This window comes from Ricinus communis, chromosome 3 (assembly GCF_019578655.1).
Source record: "Ricinus communis isolate WT05 ecotype wild-type chromosome 3, ASM1957865v1, whole genome shotgun sequence".
NCBI classification, from domain to species: Eukaryota; Viridiplantae; Streptophyta; class Magnoliopsida; order Malpighiales; family Euphorbiaceae; genus Ricinus; species Ricinus communis.
The window spans coordinates 4,954,478-4,977,035 of NC_063258.1; the positions used below are offsets into that span (position 1 = coordinate 4,954,478).

A 22,558-nucleotide genomic window follows, 5' to 3' on the forward strand; every position below is an offset into this window, starting at 1 on the left:
AAATTTCTTTTCAATAACAATGATTGGAAGTTATGATTTTAAGAGTTAACTAAATTTCAAGACAAATTAAACGTGAAAGACATGACAGCAACAGGATTGAAAAAACATCAAAAAACAGAAATAAGTATGTAAATATACAAATTGTATAGCACTAATATTGTAATTCAGAGTCTGCCATCTCCATTATCTACTATATACAAATATATCAGACAGTACTATCCCAAAAGAAGAGACAGACAGACAGACAGACAGAGAGAGATGGAAAGTGATAACACAAAGGATCTATACAAAGAATGCCTGAGAAATCATGCCGCCAGCCTCGGCAGCTATGCCACCGACGGATGTGGGGAATTTACTCTTGACGACACTTCACCTTCATCCCTCCAATGTGCTGCGTGCGGCTGCCACCGCAATTTCCACCGCAAGGTGACATACAGCAGTAGCAGGAGTCGCAACATCCACCCTCCAGAGACGACAGTGATGGAGTTGATGGACTACGCCGATGCGGGCAGGAGGCTGCCGCCAATGGTGGTTGAGTCTGCAGGAGAAGGGGAAAGAAGCGGTGGAAAGAGCAAGCGGTTCAGGACAAAGTTTACAGTAGAGCAGAAAGAGAAGATGCTGGCATTTGCAGAAAAGTTAAGATGGAAGTTGCAGAGAAAAGATGAGGAAGATGAAGTTGAGAGGTTTTGTAGAGGAGTTGGAGTGAGTAGACAGGTTTTTAAAGTTTGGATGCATAATCATAAGAACTCTACCTCTTCTTCTTCTGCCTCTACTGGAAATGCATCTTCCCTAACCACTCAGTGACACCAAGATGAGACTTTTAGTTTTATTTTTGTTTACTTTCATTGTTTCTTTCTTTTAATGTTTGGATGTAATTCTATCCTCTTGTTTCTTTTTCTAAGCCAGACTATTGCTAATTTCTGGGTACTACTTTGCATGGATTTACTAATTTTTAAACCAAAAATTAATTTAAGTGAATATATATGCATGTTCATGCTGATTACTCTTTGTTTCTTTGGTCTTTTCTCTTTGTTAAATAAAATGACTTAGAAATTAAGATGACCATATATGAAATTCCCAAGTTTAGCAAGAGAAGGTGAATGTGTGCTTTTTGAGGATTTATGACAGTATATCGAGATCAAATTGCTAGTTTGAAAGCAAAGAAAAGTTATTGGAAAACTTCTTTTTTTCTTCTAAAGAAAAAAAGAATAGACCAAACTGATAGATGATTGACATGTATTTATTAACTTTAAATGATGAAATATGTGTTAATCATCTAATACCAAGTGTAAAACACTTATAAATACGTCTCGTTTTTCTATTAGCTGTGGTGTATACACCAAGACTCGATAAAAATCTCTCTACATCAACAATTGTATAATAGTTTGACATTAGTACTAAGAGATTCACTTGAAATTTTAACTATCAATCAATCAATGAATTACAATCTAATTTAATTCTTTTTACAGGCTCAAGATCTAACTCTAATACTGTTTTTTAAAAGCTTGTTAAATCTTCAGAAAGTAGTTCAACAATCCAATAACCTAACTAATGATTCAATTAATGAATCTTATAAATAAAGACATTTAGGTTGATTAGAATCACTTAGCTATTCAAGTGCACAATATAAGTATTTAGACATGCTTCTTTAAGAATTGATCTTTTAAACACTTCAAGAGAGATGATATATTTAGGTACTAGTGTCAATTTTAAGCAATTAAAGATGGGTTTACTTATAAAGAATTATTCTCTATTTTTTTATTAGAAATTTATAAAATGCATTCATTTGTTATTGGGAAAAGGTGATTTGTCTTCCAACTATGGGGTTCTGCTCTTTGAGGTATGCCATTGTGAAGGTATGGAATTCAATAAGGGTTTGTGTTCTTATTTAGATGTTGATCTTAGAGGTTGGCAGCAAGGCAAGGCTTGACTTGATGAATATTGTAATTAGCAAATCTTCTATTGTAATTAGCAAATCTTTAAGCTTTAGCATATTAATACATACATATATAAAAAAAAAAATCATCCCATACAAGTGGTAGAGATATAACCACTCACCTCTCCAATCACTTTCTAAATGATAGACAACCTCTATTTCACTAACTTATCTTATCATGAAGGCTATTTCTTAGGTATTTATCCTTTAAGCCTCTCATTATAAATCGGAAGAGGGAACATAGCTCTAGAAGAGGCCATTTTCACATGTTTTAATCAATTATACACTCATCTTTCTCCCAATATTAACTTGATTGTGACAAAAAGCATGGACACTATAACTTGATGTCTTTTGTAGGTTTATTGAGAACTGCTCTCTTATGGTTATAACGAAACTATTTAAAATACATCACATATGATTAAGGATAGGTCTTCTTTTTCCCAATCTCTAAACGCAAGATCTGCATCTGATGCTTAAGTCAATGAGGATTATGAGAGAAACATGTAGGGCTACTATGAAAATAGTTTATTGTCTTGGACATAGATTTTATAACGAAATAATGGAGAAGGGAGAGCATTTATGCTAGAGAAAAAAGAAAATAATGAGGGAGAATGTATTAATTCCTTTGAGGGATGTATAGTAATCCACCCCCTTTTCAAAAGGATGGAATTCTCTCATTTTATAAGTAAAAATGAGACAGATATTACTATGCATGACATGTGAGAATAAAAACATTGCACCTTGGTCAATGGTAAGGAGTACAAGTGCCTTAAGTTATGGGGTGTAGATACCTACTTCTGTCAAACTGCATATGCCCTTGTTAGTTATTTCTCCTCAGGTCAATTGTTGATCAAAGGCCGAGAAGAGACTTGATCTTAGGAGGTCGGTCATGATAGATAGTAACCATGCTCATTCTAGTTGGTTATCTTGAGATAGCTTGGGATCGAGTGAAGACTCCACAAGTCAGACTTAATAATTGTCTCTCAGTGATTAGTTATCGAGTAGTTCTAGCTTTTATAGAATATTCTCATGATTTTAAAGAGAATTTGTTATTGACTGACAATTGCCACTTTAGGGACCGAAGGAGAGATATGTAATGCAAAAGAGCAAGGGCATTTCTCCTTCTTTTCAACTCCTAAAAAGCCAATTGTTAGAGAAAATGAGAGGTAAGATTCAAAATGATTGAAGATAAGGAGATTATTGCAAATAAAATTGTCCATGAACGTGAAATAAAATACTTGAGAAATAAGAATAAGGTGATGGGTTACCTCCAAGCTATTGGGTGAAAGATATTCATATGCCCTAAGGAGGATGGATAAGGTGAACTAACAAAGGAGTTCCTTTGCACACTTGACATCAAGAAGAAACTTTCGGACTCATTTGGAAATTATGGTATCAACTTCAAACTTTTTGTGAAGGAGTATGGCATTACAAGAGGACAAGTAGCAAAAACTTTTGAGTTCCATGATAAAATAACTTTTACTACACTAAAATTGAGGAAGGTTTTTTAGAATTTTGGAAGGAAATCCCCTTTGAAGGTAAGCATGACTCTAAATCCTCGCTTGCTAAATCCATTGGTTTCCCCATCGCATTATAACCTTCTCTATTAACTCTAGAGGAGATGATAATGAATGTGAGTCAAAAAGACTTCTTCTTCCTATATGCCATGCTTAAAAACAAGAAGGATGAAACCTCCTACTTTATCCATAGACCAATTTCATTACCTTGGCACCACTTCTAAAGGTATGATTCTCAAACCATCCCACATCACACTTATAACTAAATATATTCTCACCTGTGTCCTTCCCATGGGTCCAATAGAATATTTTTTAAGGACTATCACAAGGAAATGAGATACTTGTGAATATGCTTTGGTCTTGTAAGGGGTGAGACATGGTAAGGCTCAAATAACTTTAAACGAACAAAAGAGTGGTACTTCCAAGTGGAAAGGAAGAAAGAGCTAGAGAACATATTGCTCCAAAACTGATTGAATAATCAAGTAGGAATGCTCATCAAGGTTCTTTTAAGGAATGACCAAAACATTTCGACATTCGGTTCTAAATCATTTAAGATTATATATGTAACATACTTAGTACATTGTTTAAGTAATAAAAAATGAAATATCTTGGCCATTCCAACTAGATAAATATGGTATTAGAGTGGCAACAATGGGGCCAAATTACTTTCACCGTTCCTAAATTTTAAAATTAGTATCACTAAAATTTTTAAATTTTAATTGTAATACTAAACTGTCTGAAATTTTATTTCAGTATCACGAAAATTCCTTATATCAACTTTAAGTAAAACATTGATCGAAAAACTAATATTGGAACCACATTTAGGAAATTTTAATTTTTAATTTTATCAAATGTATGTCATGTCATCTAATGCATTAAAAATAAATGGACTCCAAATAGATGGAGCAATATGTAATTTTCATTTATTTTCTAACTAACAATAACATGATTTCTTTCCTCTTTTTGTTATCTGCAAATCTTCCTCCCTAACCTTTCTCTCTCTATTTCTTTTTCTAAATAATTAAAGAAAAAAAAATTACAAAAGTAGCAATATCAACACCTTAACTTTACACCATTGAAAATAATTCTATGATTACCCAACTTCAACAGTCACATCTATAACATATGATTTGTATTTCATATCATAAAAGTTAATAAATTAGTATTGATATTATTCTCTCCTATGTACATGTCTTGCCTATTATAGTCTTTCTTAAAGTAATCTCGACTCGAGACACCATTTTCTTTCTAAAAATAAATATAAAAATATAGAAAAGGGTATAATCATAGACTGAAAGTGTCACATTTCTTTATGAAAATTTTTTAAAAATATTTTAAAATTAATAAAAAAATATCAATTTTCTTACAATGTATATTCTTTTTTTCAAAAATATTATTTTTAAAAAATTTTTTCTTAAAAAATACAGTGTGGTTGTTTTTTGATTTTCTTTTAGTTATTTTACCAAAAAAACTAAAAAAAAAAACCAATACCGTATTTTTGATATTTTCACACTAAAAATAAAAAAAGATTCACACCATATTTTTGATAAAAAATAATCAAGTTTTTGAGCTTTTAAAAGTTATAATTTAGTGTATGAAATTAAAATTTATTAATATTTGAATGTGTGAAACCAATCATTATATATATATATACATACAAAAATTTAATATAGACAAATGAAACGCTATTATATTTTCATAGTGAAAAATAATATTTACATTAAAAAGGATAAATATTTCATGTAAATAACTAAAATTATAAAGATAGATAAAAATATTATGCATAAATACTATACATGTCATAAGAAAATGTATTAGTAATTAACATCATAGTTAAGATTATCATCCTCAATAATAATCGATTTTGTCTTAGATGTTTATAGTGATAGGCTTGAAGTAAATAAAAAAATTGCTCAAAGTTGGATACAGATTTTTTTTAAAAAGATTGATGAAAATATAATGAGAATAGTATAATAACAATAGTAGTAAGGATGGTGTATTAGTCTATTAAAAGTATATACTTTTTAAATTTTTTTTAATATTTTATTCTTTTTAATCTACTAAATGGATAATATGTCTTTTAAGATTACAAGTTTATAATTATTATTAACATAATGCCAGATACATTCAATTGTAAGTATTTATTAAATTCACAAATCAAATTGTTACTTTTAAAACTGATATGATGTCAAATTTTAACAAGTTCACATACTTTTTTTATAATTATCCAGCTTCTTTTATATAGGTTACCAATTTCATACACTTAAGAGTTAATAACTTTTTTTTGATTTCACACACTAAATTGTAAGTCTTAAAAGTTTAAATACTTGATTGTCAAATTTGAATAAATTTACACACCATTTTTTGTAATTACTCTTTTGTTTAATAAGAACTATACAAGTTATAGTTAATAAGCATGAGTCACGAGTGTCTTACTAACTTTCTCTAACAAAAAGAAATAGGGCAAATAATGAAAGACCCCCTCAAACTTGTACCTAAAGGCCAAATGAATCCGAATTTTTTTAAATTATTTTAGCAAATAAACTCAAAACTTCTATTTAAAGACTAAATAGATCCAAGATTTCACTAAATTTGATGAAATTAATAGCAACGGTATTGATGGTGGTTTGAAAAAATCGACAATGGTAGTGAAACAGCGCAACAATTGTTAATTTTGATATTTTCAATAAAACAGAAATGATTTTTAATATATAAAATTAAAAGTTTAATTTTCAATATTAAAAATTAATATTTGTTCAAATTTTTATTCATTCAATTAATTTAAACAAAAAGTATGATAGACGCGCTCATAATGTTTTTTAAATTTGATTCTATTTGGTTCTTAAATAGAAATTTTTGGACCTATTTATTAAAATAGCTGAATTTAAATTTATTTGGCCCTGAACTACAATTTCAGGGAGCTATTTGACCCTTTTATCCAATAGAATCTTCTACATCTATTAAGGTAAGGACTGAATAAATATAAAAATAAAAGTAAGAGGATGATTTACAAAGAAATTGATGGATAGGGACCAACTAAAATAAAACCAAAATTGATGGCCATATTGGAACGAAAGAGATTATTAACTAAAAAAATTAATAAAAAAATATACAAAATATATAATCTTTTTATTATTTAATAGAAAATAAAAATAAACATTAAACTTTTATTTTAATTAATAAAAAATCTAATAAACTATAAATACAAAACAAGAAATAGCTATTTTTCCACGCTCGTCATGAAGATAGACCATCGTACCATTTGAACTAGATTTTAAATATAATTTAATTTTTTTTATATATCAATATAAAGACAATACATGCTAGCCAAAATTTAAATTGCTTTTATATCTAAGTAGAAGTTGTGGGCCTAATTGAAAGAAACAAAACTAAGCCTACAGCACAAGTTGGGGGGATATTTGACCCATTATCCAACATTTTTCTATTAGATACATTAAAGCACAGAAGTGAACAAATATTCAATTTACATAAATAATTTTCAGAAGTATAAACTGAGATTTACATTTTTCTGGAGAAAAGTTAAACCAAATTGTGCTCTCTCAGCGCCACACACAAAATTTGCATAAGCCGAAAGCCTAAGTGAGACAACAGAGTCGAATCATCAAAAAAAAGAACTAAAAATCTGCAGCAGCCAAAATAATTGCAGATAGAAGTACGTATTTCAGTGTCTCTAAAGGGTCTCATTTGTTTTTGATGGCTAAAGCCGCTGCTCTGTACCATGCAGCTGCAGCCATCGCTCCTGGATCTGGAACCAATGCAAGGATCTCTGTCGAAATATAGCTAGAACGGCCAGCCTGCACAAACTATTTCTTGAGATCTCCATATACATGTATTACATAACATAAAAATGTAAGAATGATATTCCAGCAAGATGAAATAAGCATCACATAGAGAAACTGAAAAATGCTGAACAGATTACCAAGCCCAAAAAGCCAACTAACCATTTGGTTGATCTCAGACTATAACAGCCAGACATTAGAGGTAAGACACAAGAACATGAAATTTATAATCTATTATGCTAGAGAATAACTCTTACTTTTACTAGACGAATCTTAATGAGTTAAGACTTGCAAGAAACACCAAATCCCCACTCATGGATGCAAAAATATAAAAAGAAAAAAGAAAAGAAAGAAAGAAAAGCATTTTGGTTCATTCCCCAATTAACCTTGAAAGGAATATGTGCTTCTAAATTCTGTCATCCTGTGCCTGCAGCATCTCTACATTATTTACCTTCAAAAACTGTGTTGGGGGGGATTGCTTGTTTAGTTGTCAGAGTTACTAATAAGTCGTTAGCTGCTCTTTGCAATTAGCATCTTTAATCAATTATAACTTGTTTAGTTATTCAAGACTTTTGAAATGCAAACAATGTTCATAATAATAGATAAGCACATGTAATCGCATAGTTTATTTCTATCATAAATAATGTGTCCTATGCTCGCTTAATAAAACACCCTTAAGGTTTCGCATAAACAAACTAAACTTCTTAATATACACATTTGAGCCATTCAAGTTTGTTAATCACACAAGTAGAAAACGAACAAAGCTCAGCTCCTTGCTTCCATATTATTTCACATGCCATTTTAATCCCTAACATTCAACAGTATATCCAATTTGGATTCTTACGTTCTTGAGCATAATGGACCAAAGTGCAGATCCCTAAAACCAGTGTTGCACAAGTATTTTAGAGGAAACTTCAAAAGGCTTGCATTCCTATCCCCATTTCTTATGTGGACGTAATCTCTTATCCTACTCCAAGAAGTAATGTTTTCTATATCTAACACAAATAAACTAATACATATGTACATATTATCCCCTTGTGCTTATAAAAGTTTACAGATTGGTGATCAAGAAAGTGAACAATGTAGACAGAGACAAAGAGAGGAGGAATTCAACACAAAGGATATGCTACAACCCAAGAGGAAAAAAGTACACAGTGTTCAAGGATGAGATACCAAAAGATGGAGATGAAACCTTGCCCTGGAAAAAGGTTGACGAGCATCAACTAAGTCAAAAGATTTGAAATAAACAAAAAAAAAAAAATAGAGGTGGTAGCAGGTCTTGAAAGCACTGGAAAATAGTATACCATCATTGCAGAAAGTTTACTGAAAGAATAAGGAAGTGCCTTGATCAATTAACACCATACAGGAATGTCATAGAAATCTACTGAGTACTTGAACAAGATAAAAATAGAAATAAACTAACAAGAAAGGCTAAAATAACAACTAGTGAGGTTAAGAGTGAATTCCTTGAAGAAAATTTTGGCATGCAAGGCCATGGAGATGTCTACATATAGGCAAAACGAAGAGAGACGGATGCCAAAACTAACACAAATTAGAGATATACAAGATGAAGACTACACAAATTTGTAGGGGAAGAGTTTAAGGAACTTGACAAACTCATTAACAGAAGCTACAAAAAGAATCTTGGAAATCAAACATCTAATTTTGGCAGATGATCCACCATATTTCCAATATTACCCCTCATCAGCTGTCAATTTCCCTTTCAGAAAAATAATAATAATGATGATGCGGCAATGATGATGAAAGTGATGATTTTAGTAGTGGGGAACAGCAGAGGGTAATTGGTTCAATTTTGTTTTCTTCACAACTGGCGCACCATTTGAAACGTAAGAGATTTTAATTGCATAAAGACTGGCAAAATTCAGGAAATTCAGTTTCCTACTTCATTTTGTTCAGTTAAACCAATGTGTGCTTTGCAAGAGCTATTGTTGGTCACAGAAACTGGCATTATGTCCTTTCGCATTCAAAATGGATAATGGAGGATGCATAGACATAAACAATCCAGGTAAGTTGTTTTTTATCTACAGAAATAATAGGGAAAGATGCATGTATTAGCGTCTCAAAAGAAAGAATAGCAAGACAACAAGCCACATCACCTGCGCCTGCATATGTTTGGTTGATTCAGCACCAGCTAATGCTGCTTCTGATGAGAGAACGAAAGCGGTGAAAGGATCATCCCCAGCAGTTAACCTCTGCTTGTGGACGTAAATAAATTAAGTATTGAAGTAGAAAATCACAAAATTTGAGAAGATAAAAAACAATCATGCTTTCTAATGACCTCCTTGAGAAGTGCTGATGCTGGAATAAATGCATCTAACATTGTGCGATAACCAGCACTGGCACCACCATATTTACTAACTGCAGCAATGGAAGCTTGAAGTGCTTCAGACCCTGATCCAAGAGAGTGATTAAGGTCAAGTGCATGCACATTCGAAGATACAAACTTAGGAATATAATCTCACATTGTATTGAAGTGACAACTGATTGTGTGTTTGCTTTCAATTGTGCATAAGCTGCCTTGCAAAAGATATTGTATCTGTTCCAATGAGCAAAATATAAAAATCAATTAACCAAAACAATATAAAAGAAATCAAAAGAAATTACCAAAAAAGCAAGTATAATACATAATCCCACTTGTTCCTCCCATAACTCTTCTAATAGACGATCCAATTTCATTTACGGTTTCTGCGGCATCATTCAGGGGATAACTAGGAACAAAAGGAAGTTATTAGGGTAATACAACAGAAACAGAGAATTTTAAATTTTAAAAGGGGACAAAACAAAGAAAAACAGCCAAATGAAGAAGTATCCTTTTGAATTTTCTAACTGCACATAACATTATTGACATATGTATCTTACAGACACATAGTTGACCAATGCGTCATCCTTGGCTTGAAAGGCAACATATAACATGTATTCTATCTCAACACTATATGCATCCGTCCAGCCAATTATAATAATTCAAACAATTCAGTGAAAATCATAGATAACATAAAGAATAACATGAAGTTGGCCAGAATAAATAAAAAAATATTTGGCGTCTTAGATTTTCCACCAATCTACACCATGATAAAGTAGCTAAGAACTTCTGAATAGTACAGAACTTACTACTTTTTCTTATCCTCTAGAATTGTTGCCGCGCCAATATACATCTATCAAGGAAGATATATCAGCTGTAGATCATGCACCAATTAAATTCAGACTTAAAGACTTGAATTTAATGATAGACTTACTGTAGATCCACAATCACCGTCACCAGCTTTGCTGTCCCATTCATTTAAGCTGTCTCTCATATTAATAATTGCATTTGCTGCTGCCTCAATAGCCACCTCAAGAATGTGTCCTTGTTCGCTTAATTGCAGTGGTCGGGACAGCGGCTGATCAAAGAATGAATAATCAGATAGGATAAACTGCTACTACAAAAAATTAAATTTCCTTCTCTCAGCATCTTTTACCGCCTTTCTAATTTTAAGGAGAATTACTAAAAGCCCCTGAGATTTGGTCTAAAACACCGTTTTTTTACCTATATTATTTTAGAATTGGGATGATGTGCATTTTTGCCCTTAACATTTATAGCCAGGACCACATTTGCTAAACTATTTTAGGCGCAAATAAGCCATTGAAGTTTCCAAACTTTGTAATCCAATCCCCTCATTTAAGGAAGAAAGTAAACGGTGTTATATATTGAATCCGGTCCTCTAACTCATCCAAGTTTCAGGCGAGTCAACTCAGTCCATTACAAACTCAGTCTTTTCTTAAATGTCTCTCTCTCCAAACACACTGAACCATCACAAAACAAAACCACAATCCTCCAAGTTAAGCTCTTCTTCAAAATTTAATGCATTGTCATTAGCTCTCTTAATCTTTTCCCTAAAAAATACCAGAACCCATTTCATCAATCTCTTCAATATCATTAAAGTTTCAATCTTTATGGCTACCAGGAACCAGAAAAACACAGATCAAACTCTTCTTTTAGGTCATATGAGATCGGCAAACTTTCAGGCATGGGAATTTTGTAAAAGGTTCTTATTGCCCGTAATGTCAAAGCAAACAAAAGTGAAGCAATCAAAGTTAATGACAGAAAAAAAATCCTTAAAGAAGGTTCAGTTGCTCACATCAAATGTGAAATCTCAATTATTTACTGTGTTAGACCCAAAATAGTTCAACTTTTTGAACTTATGCCAACAAAAGCAAAGATCTACTTTTATGGAATATGTTCGTGTTGGTGAATTTGTTTAATAAGTTGCTAAAGGTAGATTAAGAAAAGAAGTTGCAAAAAACTATTTTAACAATTAATATTTATTGTTGCTTTTTGTCATGCTAGAGGTGTGTTTCATCATGATCTAAAAACTGAAAGTTTGCTTCTTGATGAGAATGATGATTAAAAGTTTCTGATTTTGTACTTATCCTGTCTCTGATCAGATTAGAAAAGAGGGTTTTGTTTCATACATTTTGTGGTACTCCTACATATGTTGCTCCAGAAGTTCTTGCAAGTGATGCTGCTAAAGTTGATATTTGGCCTTGTGGGATTATTTTGTTTGTTTTAATGGCTTTGTTTTTTCATGATCAGAGTGTTACCGTTATATGTATAAAAAGATTTACAAGGATGAGCTTAGATTCCTAGGTGGTTTTGGCAGGAGCTTGTTAGGCTTTTATCAAAGTTATCAAAGCTTCTTGATAAAAATCCGAAAACTAGAATCACTAGCATTTTAGGAAACAAAGAGAATGAACTTGCAAGATATTGAGTTGACTCACTAATAACTAGAACGAGTTAGAAGATTATACTCAACATCTAATACTGTTTAGTTTCTCTATTAACTGAAGGGCTTGAATTACAGGTTTGAAATACTTCAATGGCTTATTTGCACCAAAAAATAGTTTAATGGAAAATATACTGTCAGTTATAAACGTTAAGGGCAAAAATGCATCTTTTCCCTTTTAAAATTAGGCACTTTAATGCTTACACTACTATCAATAAAACAACCAAAAACTTTGGGGGACTAGAATAACTCATACTTGGGAAATGTATAAAAACAAGGTACCATGTAGTTTTACTTGCGGATTTTGGTATGTGATTTTTTTTTTTTACAGTACATAGTCTGCATCATTAAATAAGGGAGATTGACAACATCGTTAAAAAGCGCCAATGTGACATTGATATGGCACTGAGATTATGTGGCAGTAAGAAACTAATTCATGTCAATGCCACATCAGCAATGCTAGTGCTACCTCAGCTCTAATACCTTAAACTAATAATGGTACAAACCATAGACCTTAATTTGTCACAAACCTAAAGTAGAAACAAAAAAATTTCAAAATGAGACCACAAGCAATCTTTTTACTCTTATTTAAATAAGTATTTTAATATCTTTAACTATAATTATTAATTAGATGATAATGAAATAAAATATATAATTTAAATAACAGATAAAGTACAAAAAAGGTAATATATTTATATGTACGTGTTTTTAGATATTATATACTAAACAGTATATTATGACAACTCTATATATATATATATATATATTAAAAAGAAATTATTTGATATAGAATAATAATTTGCTTAAAAATCATCTAACTACAGTTAAAATATTAAAACTATTGTTTGACAAAAAAAATTTGTTTGCAGTTTTGATTTTAATTGTATATTGTATGTGGTTTTTGTTTATGACAAATCAAAGTATATAGTTGGTGTCATTTAGTAATTTAAGGATTGGAGTTGATATGGCATTGACATTCCAGATATGTCAGTGTTACCCCTCTTAGCCAAAGGATCTTGACACTGAATGATTTACCGAGAAATCTGATTCTAAGGGCTGCTTCTTCCTTTTACTGTGATTCTTTCCTCAACCTATGGTGAATTATTTTCAAACTCATTAAAAGGAGTTTGACACCTTAGACCTCAGTTAGAGAGAGCTCCGATCTTAATAATTATGATTAAAATTTGGCTTAGCCTTTCATTCAATTTTAGAGTCCTTTAAATAAGACTAGTCTTCCTATTAACATAGGAACCCATAATTTAGGTGCCTGAAAATCAAAGAAACTCCTAACTAAGAGAAAATGATAAACACAAAAAACAAAACAAATCTAAGCCATCTAATTCTAACTACTTGCTGCATCTTTGATAAGAACAACCAACAAAGGAGTCCGTAATAGTAAGTGCCACGCCAACTCCCTTTAATGGATTACGTAAATATACCCTTGTTAACAAAGCAAACCATGTATCTTTATTCATTAAAAGAAGGCTAAATACATAATGGCCCCTTGAACTACTTGTGTTTTTGAAATTGGCTACCTAAACTCGATTTTGGTTCAACTGGACCTCTCAACTACACCGGTTGTAATTTTCAAGTCTTCTATAATCAGAAGTTATGCGCGTACATATCACAGCATTTGAAAAACGCATTGCAATATTTTAATGAATTGTTTATTATAAAGTATTAATATTATATGTGTTTTAATATATTAAGAAAAATAATTAAATGCCATTTTTTGCCTTTCATCCCCACAAAACTATAAACTTCGATCCACTCAGTTCTTGTATCGGTTTAGGTTAATATGTTCAACTATTCCTGTTGGGCTAAACTACAATTCGTTTAGTACGGGTTTGGCTTTAAGAAGAGACACGATGGTTCATCAAATTAGCCCATTTATTCTTTTAAACATGTTTTCGAAGCCCATAATAATATCCCACGATTTACATCACAATTTTCAAATCTGTCACCTAAGATCTCCATCACAACCAAATGATACTAATTGTAGTTCTAAAATCATCTTGTTTCTATCATTTGTTCTTTTCTTTCTACTTCTTTGTATAAGTTTACATACATGCTATATATTAGTTATGTACATATGCATATACAAGCCTCCACTAAGAAAGAAAATAACAAAGCTTTTAAACTAATAATAATTTAATCATTTAGTATCATAACATCCTAATAATTAACTATGGGAATCTGTAGAAACCAAAAGCAATCCTAAGCTTACCAAGATTAAGATTCCTAAATAGGATAAACTAAAACCATTATTTAGCAGAAAAACTTAAAATTAGTAGTCCTAACTAGGAAAATTAAAAATATTAGTTATTCAGAAAAATTTCTAACAACAGTTCATTTCCCAAATAACACTAAATCTTAAACTTCCTAAATAGACAATTACAAGAAAAACATCAATTTAGCAACAAACTATTACCAAAATAATAGCTAAACTTGAAATTTTCTAATTGAATCAAATGCCATAAACATCTATACCACTTTGTCATAGATCCACATGAATTGCTTAAATTTTATGCTTCAATCCCATTCATGCATAGAAAATCAATAAATTAGTTTCCTAAGGACCACAACAAAAAATTAACCAAAAAATCTATGCTACCGACAAGTAATTCTCTTGGAGAATAAGGTTACATATCGTGATAAGCAAAATATGAAAAGAATACCTCATCACTCTTTGTCGAATGAGATAGTGGCAGTGGAACTGGCATCTTGGTAGGCAAACGGTTACCTACAAATAGATAAAACGCCTAAAATTAATGGCAATTAGCATAGAACAATAGTGACTTCATCAGGTATTAGAATGATATGCTGCTACTGAAAGGGAAAGTAATATTTGTATTTTTACCCAAGGAATTAGATGAGCATGATGTTTGAAGCATGGAGAAAGGTTAACAGAAAACAATCTTATAGATGACAAACAAGATTCAAGTACAATAAATAAAAGCAATGTTCTGCACATTATCACAGACCACCAACTCCAGCAGGCCAGAATGGAGCCTTAGTTGCAGCGTCCAAACGTTGCAAAATTGCTTCATCTGCTTTCATTATGGAAATCGAAAATCCTGGAAGAAACACCAAAAGGGGTAAAACAACTTTACAATTCAATGATGGAATGCTGTTAAACAAGAACCAGACCTGCCATATCAAGGGAGGTCATAAATGACCCAGTGTACACTCTATCAACAGCCAGTCCATGCTCCAGCTGCAACTGAGGGACTGCTTTTCCAGCTGCAATCATCAGCTCCATTACTGGAGTGGCACCAAGTCTACAGTTAAAGGTCAATAATCAAACATTTTCCCAGAGACAAGTGTCCAGATCACAATATATGAATGACTTAAAAATAAAAAAACATGATATCAGCAATTAAATGGAAATGGAATCAAAGAAGAGCAGGATTCTAAGTTTTTAAAATTTCTCTCAAGTAAACAATCACAAAAAAATAAGGATGGTTGATATTAAATGTTATTCCATCCTAAAAGTAAATAAGGTATATTTGAATCTGAAGCACAAAATAGAAATATTTGAACCTACCCATTCACCATGAGTACCACTCTGTTACCACGTGTAATTGGAACATAGTTAGTCTCCTGCAAGATCAAATGAAATAAAGACCGGAGCATCAAATTATATTGCCAGGAGAAATTACAGATATATTGCCTGAAGGTTCTTTTCTGCATTTTAGCAAAGACACTGATTGATGAAAATAATGATTCACAAGAAAGGATGCATCATTCTATCTAAAATAACAAACAAAAATTATTGACTCAAGGCCTTAGCAAGCAAATTTCCTTATACACGCAAATAATAGCTTCCTGAATAAACAAGACTATAGCAGATATGCGCAGGGACTTTTAATAGGTAAACTACTAAAATGAAAAGAGCCAGATAATATCTTTCCAATGCAAATTAGAACATGATCAGCACTCCATTGCATGAAAAAGATAATTGATGAATGTCATTAACATACGTGAGCTAGTTGTCAACAAAAATAATTTTATGCCAACCTTGTCAGCTTTGCAGATTCAGCAAAACATTAGCTAAAGTTTTCTTTTCCCCAATAAGAGGCATTAACCTAATTATATGCGTAATAGAAACAGAGAGATCAAAATGTGCTATTTTAGGCTCTGTATTAATGCACAAAAACAAAAAGGGTTTGGTAAATTACATTCAGATACCAATTATTTCCAAGCATAGGCTACATTTTCCAAAGTACACCCCCTACCATGCATTGATTCAATCACAACAAATATATTCAAACTGATCATAGTCTTTGATATTCCAAAAGTTATGTTCCTAAAATTGCGTACAGGCAAAAACACAAAAATGAACAGTAAATCATAAAATTTCCCTAACATTTAGCAAGATACACAGTCAAAACCCCAACTTTATGAAAGTGAAATACTATTCCTGACTTCTTAAATCTGTTTCACTGAACCCTTTTGTTAATTTATCTTTTATTTGCAGTCAACATATTTTTAAACTCAGAAACCTTTCACACCCTATAATATAACTTTCTAATCTCTATAAATTTCAAAGGTGAAAGACTTTCACTTAACTGGAGAAGGTCCAACAGGGTTGTCTATAAACTATTATGTGGGAGGAGAAGCAATAATAGCTAGAAGCCTTTAGCAATTGACTTCTTAGTATGGATCAACTTGGCAATTTACTACTAATTGGCTACAAATAATAGAATTAAGAATATATAAGCGAGTATATGATTATGCACATCGCATTGTTTTTTTCGCTTGTACATCTGCACATGGTTATCCAATGGGAGACGAATTATTTATAAGCTAATCCAAATTTCCTTCTTTAGACATAATTTAGCTGATTTATTAATGATCCATTAAGATTTGATAATGAGAAGTTGAGAACTATTATTTACCTTCTGATTACACAAATTAATTTGCGATTGTCACAGATATTATGCAAAGAGGTTTATAAATTCAACCTGCTATCAGTTTAGGGTATTAAAGAGAGCACATAGAGATTTAAATTAAGATATGTTAACTTTGCTTTTTAGAATTATATTTCTTCATCATGGAATCATGCAGAATTGACATAATTCAGTGAGTGAAACATGACTATCAGATTTAGTTTTCAATCAATGTGAGAGGTAGTAGTTTTCTTTCCAATGCAAAAATTGAACTGAAGATATCTCCAATTAACATATATGTAATGAAGATAAACGAGCTTCATCTTTTACTTTCAGTCCCTTCGGTGGTGAGCATCTTACAGATGAATTTTAGGGCTAATGATAAGATTCTGATACATACCAGTGACAAGATCTGCTTAAGAACATGAGAAACAACCACCTCAACAGGTTGAAGATCAGCTACAGCAGCACCAGCTTCACCATGCTGGTAGAGATGTGCCAAAAAAGGATGTTATCAAGATTTGATTCATAACTATCCAAGCAGAAACTGAATAGACACACCAAACTGGTTAAATACGCCGGAAAAGAATAGATAGATACAAATTTCTCTTTCTAATTTATTTTCCTTTGTACAATAAGATTAATGAAAATAATCAACAGATAAATCAAAAACTAAATTTACTTTACAGTAATGATAGTGAAACAGAGCACTTTAATTTTAGAAAATAGTGCCTCATTCGAAACTACTAACAATTCCAAGACCAAGTTCCATCCTTCCTGGGCCCAAACGATCTGATGTAACCTGACCAGGCAGTGTGCAAACTGACAGTGCAACACCCATTGTTCCAACCATTTCTGATGCACGTTTTGCTTCTGTAGCAACCTCATGAAGAGAAAGTCCAGCAGCTGCAGCAGCTCCAGCAACCTGTATTTGGAAAGGGGAAAAATATCACTATACTTTTAATCACATAAAGCATTAACAAAAATCTAATAATAGAAGGATTTAGAAACAAAAAAAAAAAGAAAGAAAAACTCAGAGAGTTCCACAAGAAAGCAACTAAAAAGGAGATCATCAAGCATACCAAGAAAATAACATCTGCATCCAAGTATAACACGATTACAATTAAAAAATGCAACTTTTAACAATACATTTGGAAAATAAAATTTACTTGGTTCACTTCTTCAACGTACCACTTGAGTAAGAAATTAAAATTTACTTAGTTCACTTCTCCATTATACTACTTGAGTAAGAAATCAGTTTTCAGTCAAGCCTAACTGCATGCTTAAAGGAACTTCCCTCTGTGCATGAGACAAAGTTTATCATGAAATTTGTAAAGAAATTACTAGGCATAAAGGAAATGCAGATGGTGAATTGATAACCAAATAAACCCATTATCCAAGGACAAAAGGGACATTAGCAGGAGAGAAACAAAAGAACCAGGACAAATCTTGGAAAAAGATAATTAAAACCCAAGAAGGAAACAGTATTCCATGTGTCAATATCCAGCCACCAATCTCTTAATCGAGTTTATATGCTTGCGTGTGTGGTTGTAAAGAGATAGGAAGAGAGAACCTTATGAACAAGAATAGTCCCTGCAAGACCACGTCGTCCAGCTATGCCTCGAGGTGGAGGTAAAGCACAATCATCTCCAACAATTACAGTCTGTAAAAGCATTTCTGACTTCATTTTGATTCTTGCCTCTAGAAATGAGTCCAATATGTGAAAGAGAATAAACTTTATACTAAATTGTACCTCTACTTTATAGCCTTCAGATTTTGCTTGCTCAGCAGCCAAACCAAAATTTAAGCGATCGCCAGTATAATTCTGTCAGCAACCAGATTACAACACCATAAATCCACAAACAAAAGCTGGAAAAGCCGGTTTAATTACTGTATGAAGCAACTCAAATAAAGGAAAATCCTTTATTCCCTCCACTTTATTTTACTAAGTTAATAGTATCTGGTTCCTGATTTAATTTTGCTTGATCTGTAATCCCATCCTTCCAAAGAGCCATCATTTCCAAACACAATTTATTTGGGACTAAAAAATACCTTGACAATCAAAAGACATCCCATTGGACCAGTGACAGCTCGAATGCCCTAAAATTGAAATCTATCAGTCATCGAAGAGAGAATATTATACAAAACTGATTGATCAATTTATCAGGCAACAGAATATAAGAGACAGAAACCATACAGCAAGAATTGCATCAACGTTTGGAGAGGCAAAAACTTCTCCACAAATGGCAGCTGTCAGCATCCCCTCTCCAACAAATCCAGCATGTGCAGGTTCATGCCCACTTCCTCCACCTAAAGCATTAAACATTAAGCTCAATGCAAAACCAAATTCAGTTTCAAGAACACAACATATGTCTCTCACCATATGATGTTAAGGAAAAAAATGCTGTACTTAGCAAATGTCATTATATACAAGTCAATTAACAGAGTAATTCAGTATATGTGGCAAGAGTCCAGGAGTTCTTTTCATGTCACAATCCTTATGTCCTACATTATTGTACAAATATATAGAAAAGAAAGAAAAACAGTGTATTTTATTTTAGTTCCAGTTTTCATAAGATTTAAATCCATATTTATTCGATAGCCATGATATGACCTATCACTACTTAGTTAGGATAAGAACTTACTTTCAAACTTGCAAACCTCTAGTGAAAAAATGGAATGTAGTGCAAGTGGGATTAATTACTTTTAGGCTGTATCAGGCCATAAGGAACGCCGCATTGTTCTAGGAACAGTACCAGGAAGAATAATAAATACATTTTTGTGTATATGCATGCACATCCCGCATGGTTATGCATGTAACTATACATGTATTTAAATAGAAATAATCAATTAAGATATTTAAACAGAAAATATTGAATGATGGAGGCTCAAGTGAAATATTGATCAATCATACCACATTGCAAAAGAATATGCATCTGAGATTTTCAATGTTTATGAAATATCATTATTCTTGAAAAGCTATTTTTGCATACATATGTGTTTGTATAAACAATGTTTCTAACCTAAAAATCTTTTCCTTTGGAAAAAAAAAAAAATTTAGAATATAAAATGTTTTCCACTAGTATAACACCAATTCAAGTACTAAACTTCAACTGAAGGATGTAGAAAACCTTCCAATCCACTACTATTTCTGGAATAGAGAGGAACATACATCAATTAATTTGTTGTTGAAATCAAAAGGGGAAGAAGACATCCCGATATAGACTCTGTTAGAGAATAAGCATATGATTCTAAGAATTCTATGTATATCAGTTTGTTGGGTGGTATTACAACTTATTTTCGCTATTGTAATTGTTATCCAGCTGTTTTCTGTTTTGTGAAATTGAGCTAAATGCTAGAGCAAGAGAAATACAACTTGAAATGTTCAAGAAATGCTAACGAAACACAAGAGAACTGTTTTTGAAAGAGATGAGAACAGCCATGTCAACAACATTTGATCTTTTATCAACCAAGAGTAAAATTCTGGATTAAAATACTTCTGGCAGATTTTTATTCAGCTGAAATCTCCTACTGAAGTTGTGGTTTGGTTCCATCATAAAGCATCAGATAGATAACAATTACATTAGCAAATACAATTGAATAGCAATTTGTCCTCTAATAGGCACTAAGAATATAAACATGGTATAGCAGCATCTTTTGTTAGAATGAACAAAATTGCTTCTCATCCAAAACAACTACAATCTATAACAGCATGCATCATTCATGTTAAAACCATAAAGAGTTTTAAAAAGTTATTAAAAAAGAAAAATCAAAGCATATCATACAGTATTTTTCAAATTATAACACTAAAAGAAATGTTATTCAGATGCCTTTTCTAGTGTCATAACCTGAAATAACTGCGACCTTATCATAACTAGAGCTCGAAACATCAGCGCGCAACACAACCTTGACCTGTGAACAGCAAAAATAAAATGTCAAACTCATTCTAAATTTCGCATACAGGAAAATTGACTGTTGAGCAGCAATAACAACAAATCACCTCTGGAAAACCATCCAAGTATTGCAGACCCGGATAAGTTTCTGATAGACCCTCAATGAACTCAGTTACCACAGCTACAGTGCACAGTAACAGAATGCTTCAGCAATATTTTGATAGTCGTTACAAGAACAAACAAAACTCTAGCTGTTAAATATCATTTGATCGCTTAAATATGCAGAATTCAATTGAACTTACCATTCTGGTTGGATAGTCAATAAATGTTTTCAAAATTAAATATGAGAAAAATCGATACATTGATTGAGCCTGCAAAAAGTATATAAGATCAAAGAAAAGAAGAAAAGACAAGGAAAGCGAACCAGAGGGGTCGTTGATGAGTTTCTTCCCTTGAAAAGCCATCGAAACGGCGCCGCTTTACTTCAAGGAATCGGGAAGGAGGCCAAAAAGTGTACTACTCTTAGTGCTGGTGATTTGGGAATCGAAAACGAAACTGCAGGAAGGAGACTTTTTCTTTTTTTTGGCTTTCAGTGATAGAGAAATGTTTGCTGTTACCTGCCAGTTTGTCCAAAAGGAAAATACTTTTTGGCTTAATTCATAATTCTGATCAATTTAGACTCGAATCAGTAACTCTTATCCCTTTTCAACTTTTAGTTTTTAAAATCTTTTAATTTTTGAATTTATATATTTTATAATTAAATGAATAAAATAAAATTAAGGATAAGATAAGAGTTGGAAAATATCATAAATTAAAATAAAAATTAGAAATTATGGAATAATTAATATTATTGAATAATAATGACAACAAAAGCAAACACAATTCCTCTTTTGTACATTCTAAAGGAGTGTTTGGCATCGTTGAAGTTGTTGAGAAAGATGTTATCTTAACAATTGGAAGTCACTAAAGTCTAGTTTTGAGGGAAACTTGTTTGGTCTTAAGTCTCTGAAATAACCAAACAGGATCTCAAACTCCTTTTGGTAATAACATCTTAACATTTGGTATGTACTTCATTTCTCCATTTATTATTTTTTTTGGGAATAATGTTTAAATCATTAATAATATTTCTTCTGCTAATTAGTTTTTATTAGTATTATTAATATTTAAAATAGGATTAATTATTTTAAAATCTTTAGGTTATATTAAATTATACTATTGGATTCTCATAATTGTAATAATTAACTTTAACATCTTTATGTTACAGCTCTGTTAGATTATTATATTTTTCTGTAACAATAGACGTTGAGTATTAAAATAATGTCTAATGTACCGCTATTGGGTTAAATATTTTAACATCCTTAAAAGTTTATCAATTATACTAGTAGATCACTTTCTATTGAATAATTAATTTTATTTTATTATGTTTTACTATACACGTTTTAGTTAAAAATAAATAATAATTGAAATTAAAATATCTATTTACCCTCACTAATATTATTATATTAGTATTACTCATAATATTCAATTCCAAACTTTGTTTATATAATTCTTATAGAATTTATTTGTATTACCAAAAGGATGATATGTTATTAATTCGAAAAAAAATTTATTTAATATTTATTAAATTGATTAATTACAGAAGAAATTATTAAATTGATTAATTATAAATATTTAAATAAATTCGGGATAGGTTCGAGCAATTTTATTTTAAATAAATGAGGTTTGGGTAATTAGGGCAC

At 31.5% G+C, this 22,558-nt stretch overlaps 2 protein-coding genes across 2 annotated transcripts; one reads left to right on the forward strand and one right to left on the reverse strand.

Annotated features, from left to right (window-relative positions):
* The first annotated feature begins 202 nt into the window (after positions 1–202).
* On the forward strand, positions 203–1,008 carry LOC125369421 (zinc-finger homeodomain protein 2-like). The gene has a single exon (XM_048371618.1). The coding sequence runs from the start codon at positions 259–261 to the stop codon at positions 802–804; it is 546 nt and encodes a 181-aa protein (XP_048227575.1). The 5' UTR covers positions 203–258; the 3' UTR covers positions 805–1,008.
* Positions 1,009–6,849: 5,841 nt separating this feature from the next.
* Positions 6,850–21,495, reverse strand: LOC8287868 (putative 3,4-dihydroxy-2-butanone kinase). The gene is made up of 20 exons (XM_015728093.3): positions 21,244–21,495; positions 20,927–21,000; positions 20,775–20,838; positions 19,124–19,236; positions 18,979–19,026; positions 18,680–18,751; positions 18,500–18,589; positions 17,678–17,851; positions 17,327–17,410; positions 15,582–15,637; positions 15,185–15,315; positions 15,019–15,111; positions 14,713–14,777; positions 10,508–10,651; positions 10,383–10,426; positions 9,899–9,982; positions 9,737–9,810; positions 9,553–9,665; positions 9,371–9,466; positions 6,850–7,268 (listed from the first exon to the last, which is right to left on the reverse strand). Exons 1-20 carry the CDS (start codon positions 21,281–21,283, stop codon positions 7,155–7,157), a joined length of 1,773 nt encoding a protein of 590 aa, XP_015583579.2. The 5' UTR covers positions 21,284–21,495; the 3' UTR covers positions 6,850–7,154.
* Positions 21,496–22,558: the final 1,063 nt, after the last annotated feature.

Excerpts from the sequence above, each read along its gene's own strand:
- LOC125369421 (XM_048371618.1), top strand. The coding sequence starts at position 259 with ATGGAAAGTGATAACACAAAGGATCTATACAAAGAATGCCTGAGAAAT.
- LOC8287868 (XM_015728093.3), bottom strand. The coding sequence starts at position 21,283 with ATGGCTTTTCAAGGGAAGAAACTCATCAACGACCCCTCTG. Across the intron at positions 15,112-15,184 it reads GACCTCCCTTGATATGGCAG|GATTTTCGATTTCCATAATG; the intron begins GTCTGGTTCTTG and ends TGTTTCTTCCAG. Across the intron at positions 10,652-14,712 it reads ATTCGACAAAGAGTGATGAG|CCGCTGTCCCGACCACTGCA; the intron begins GTATTCTTTTCA and ends TTCTTTGATCAG.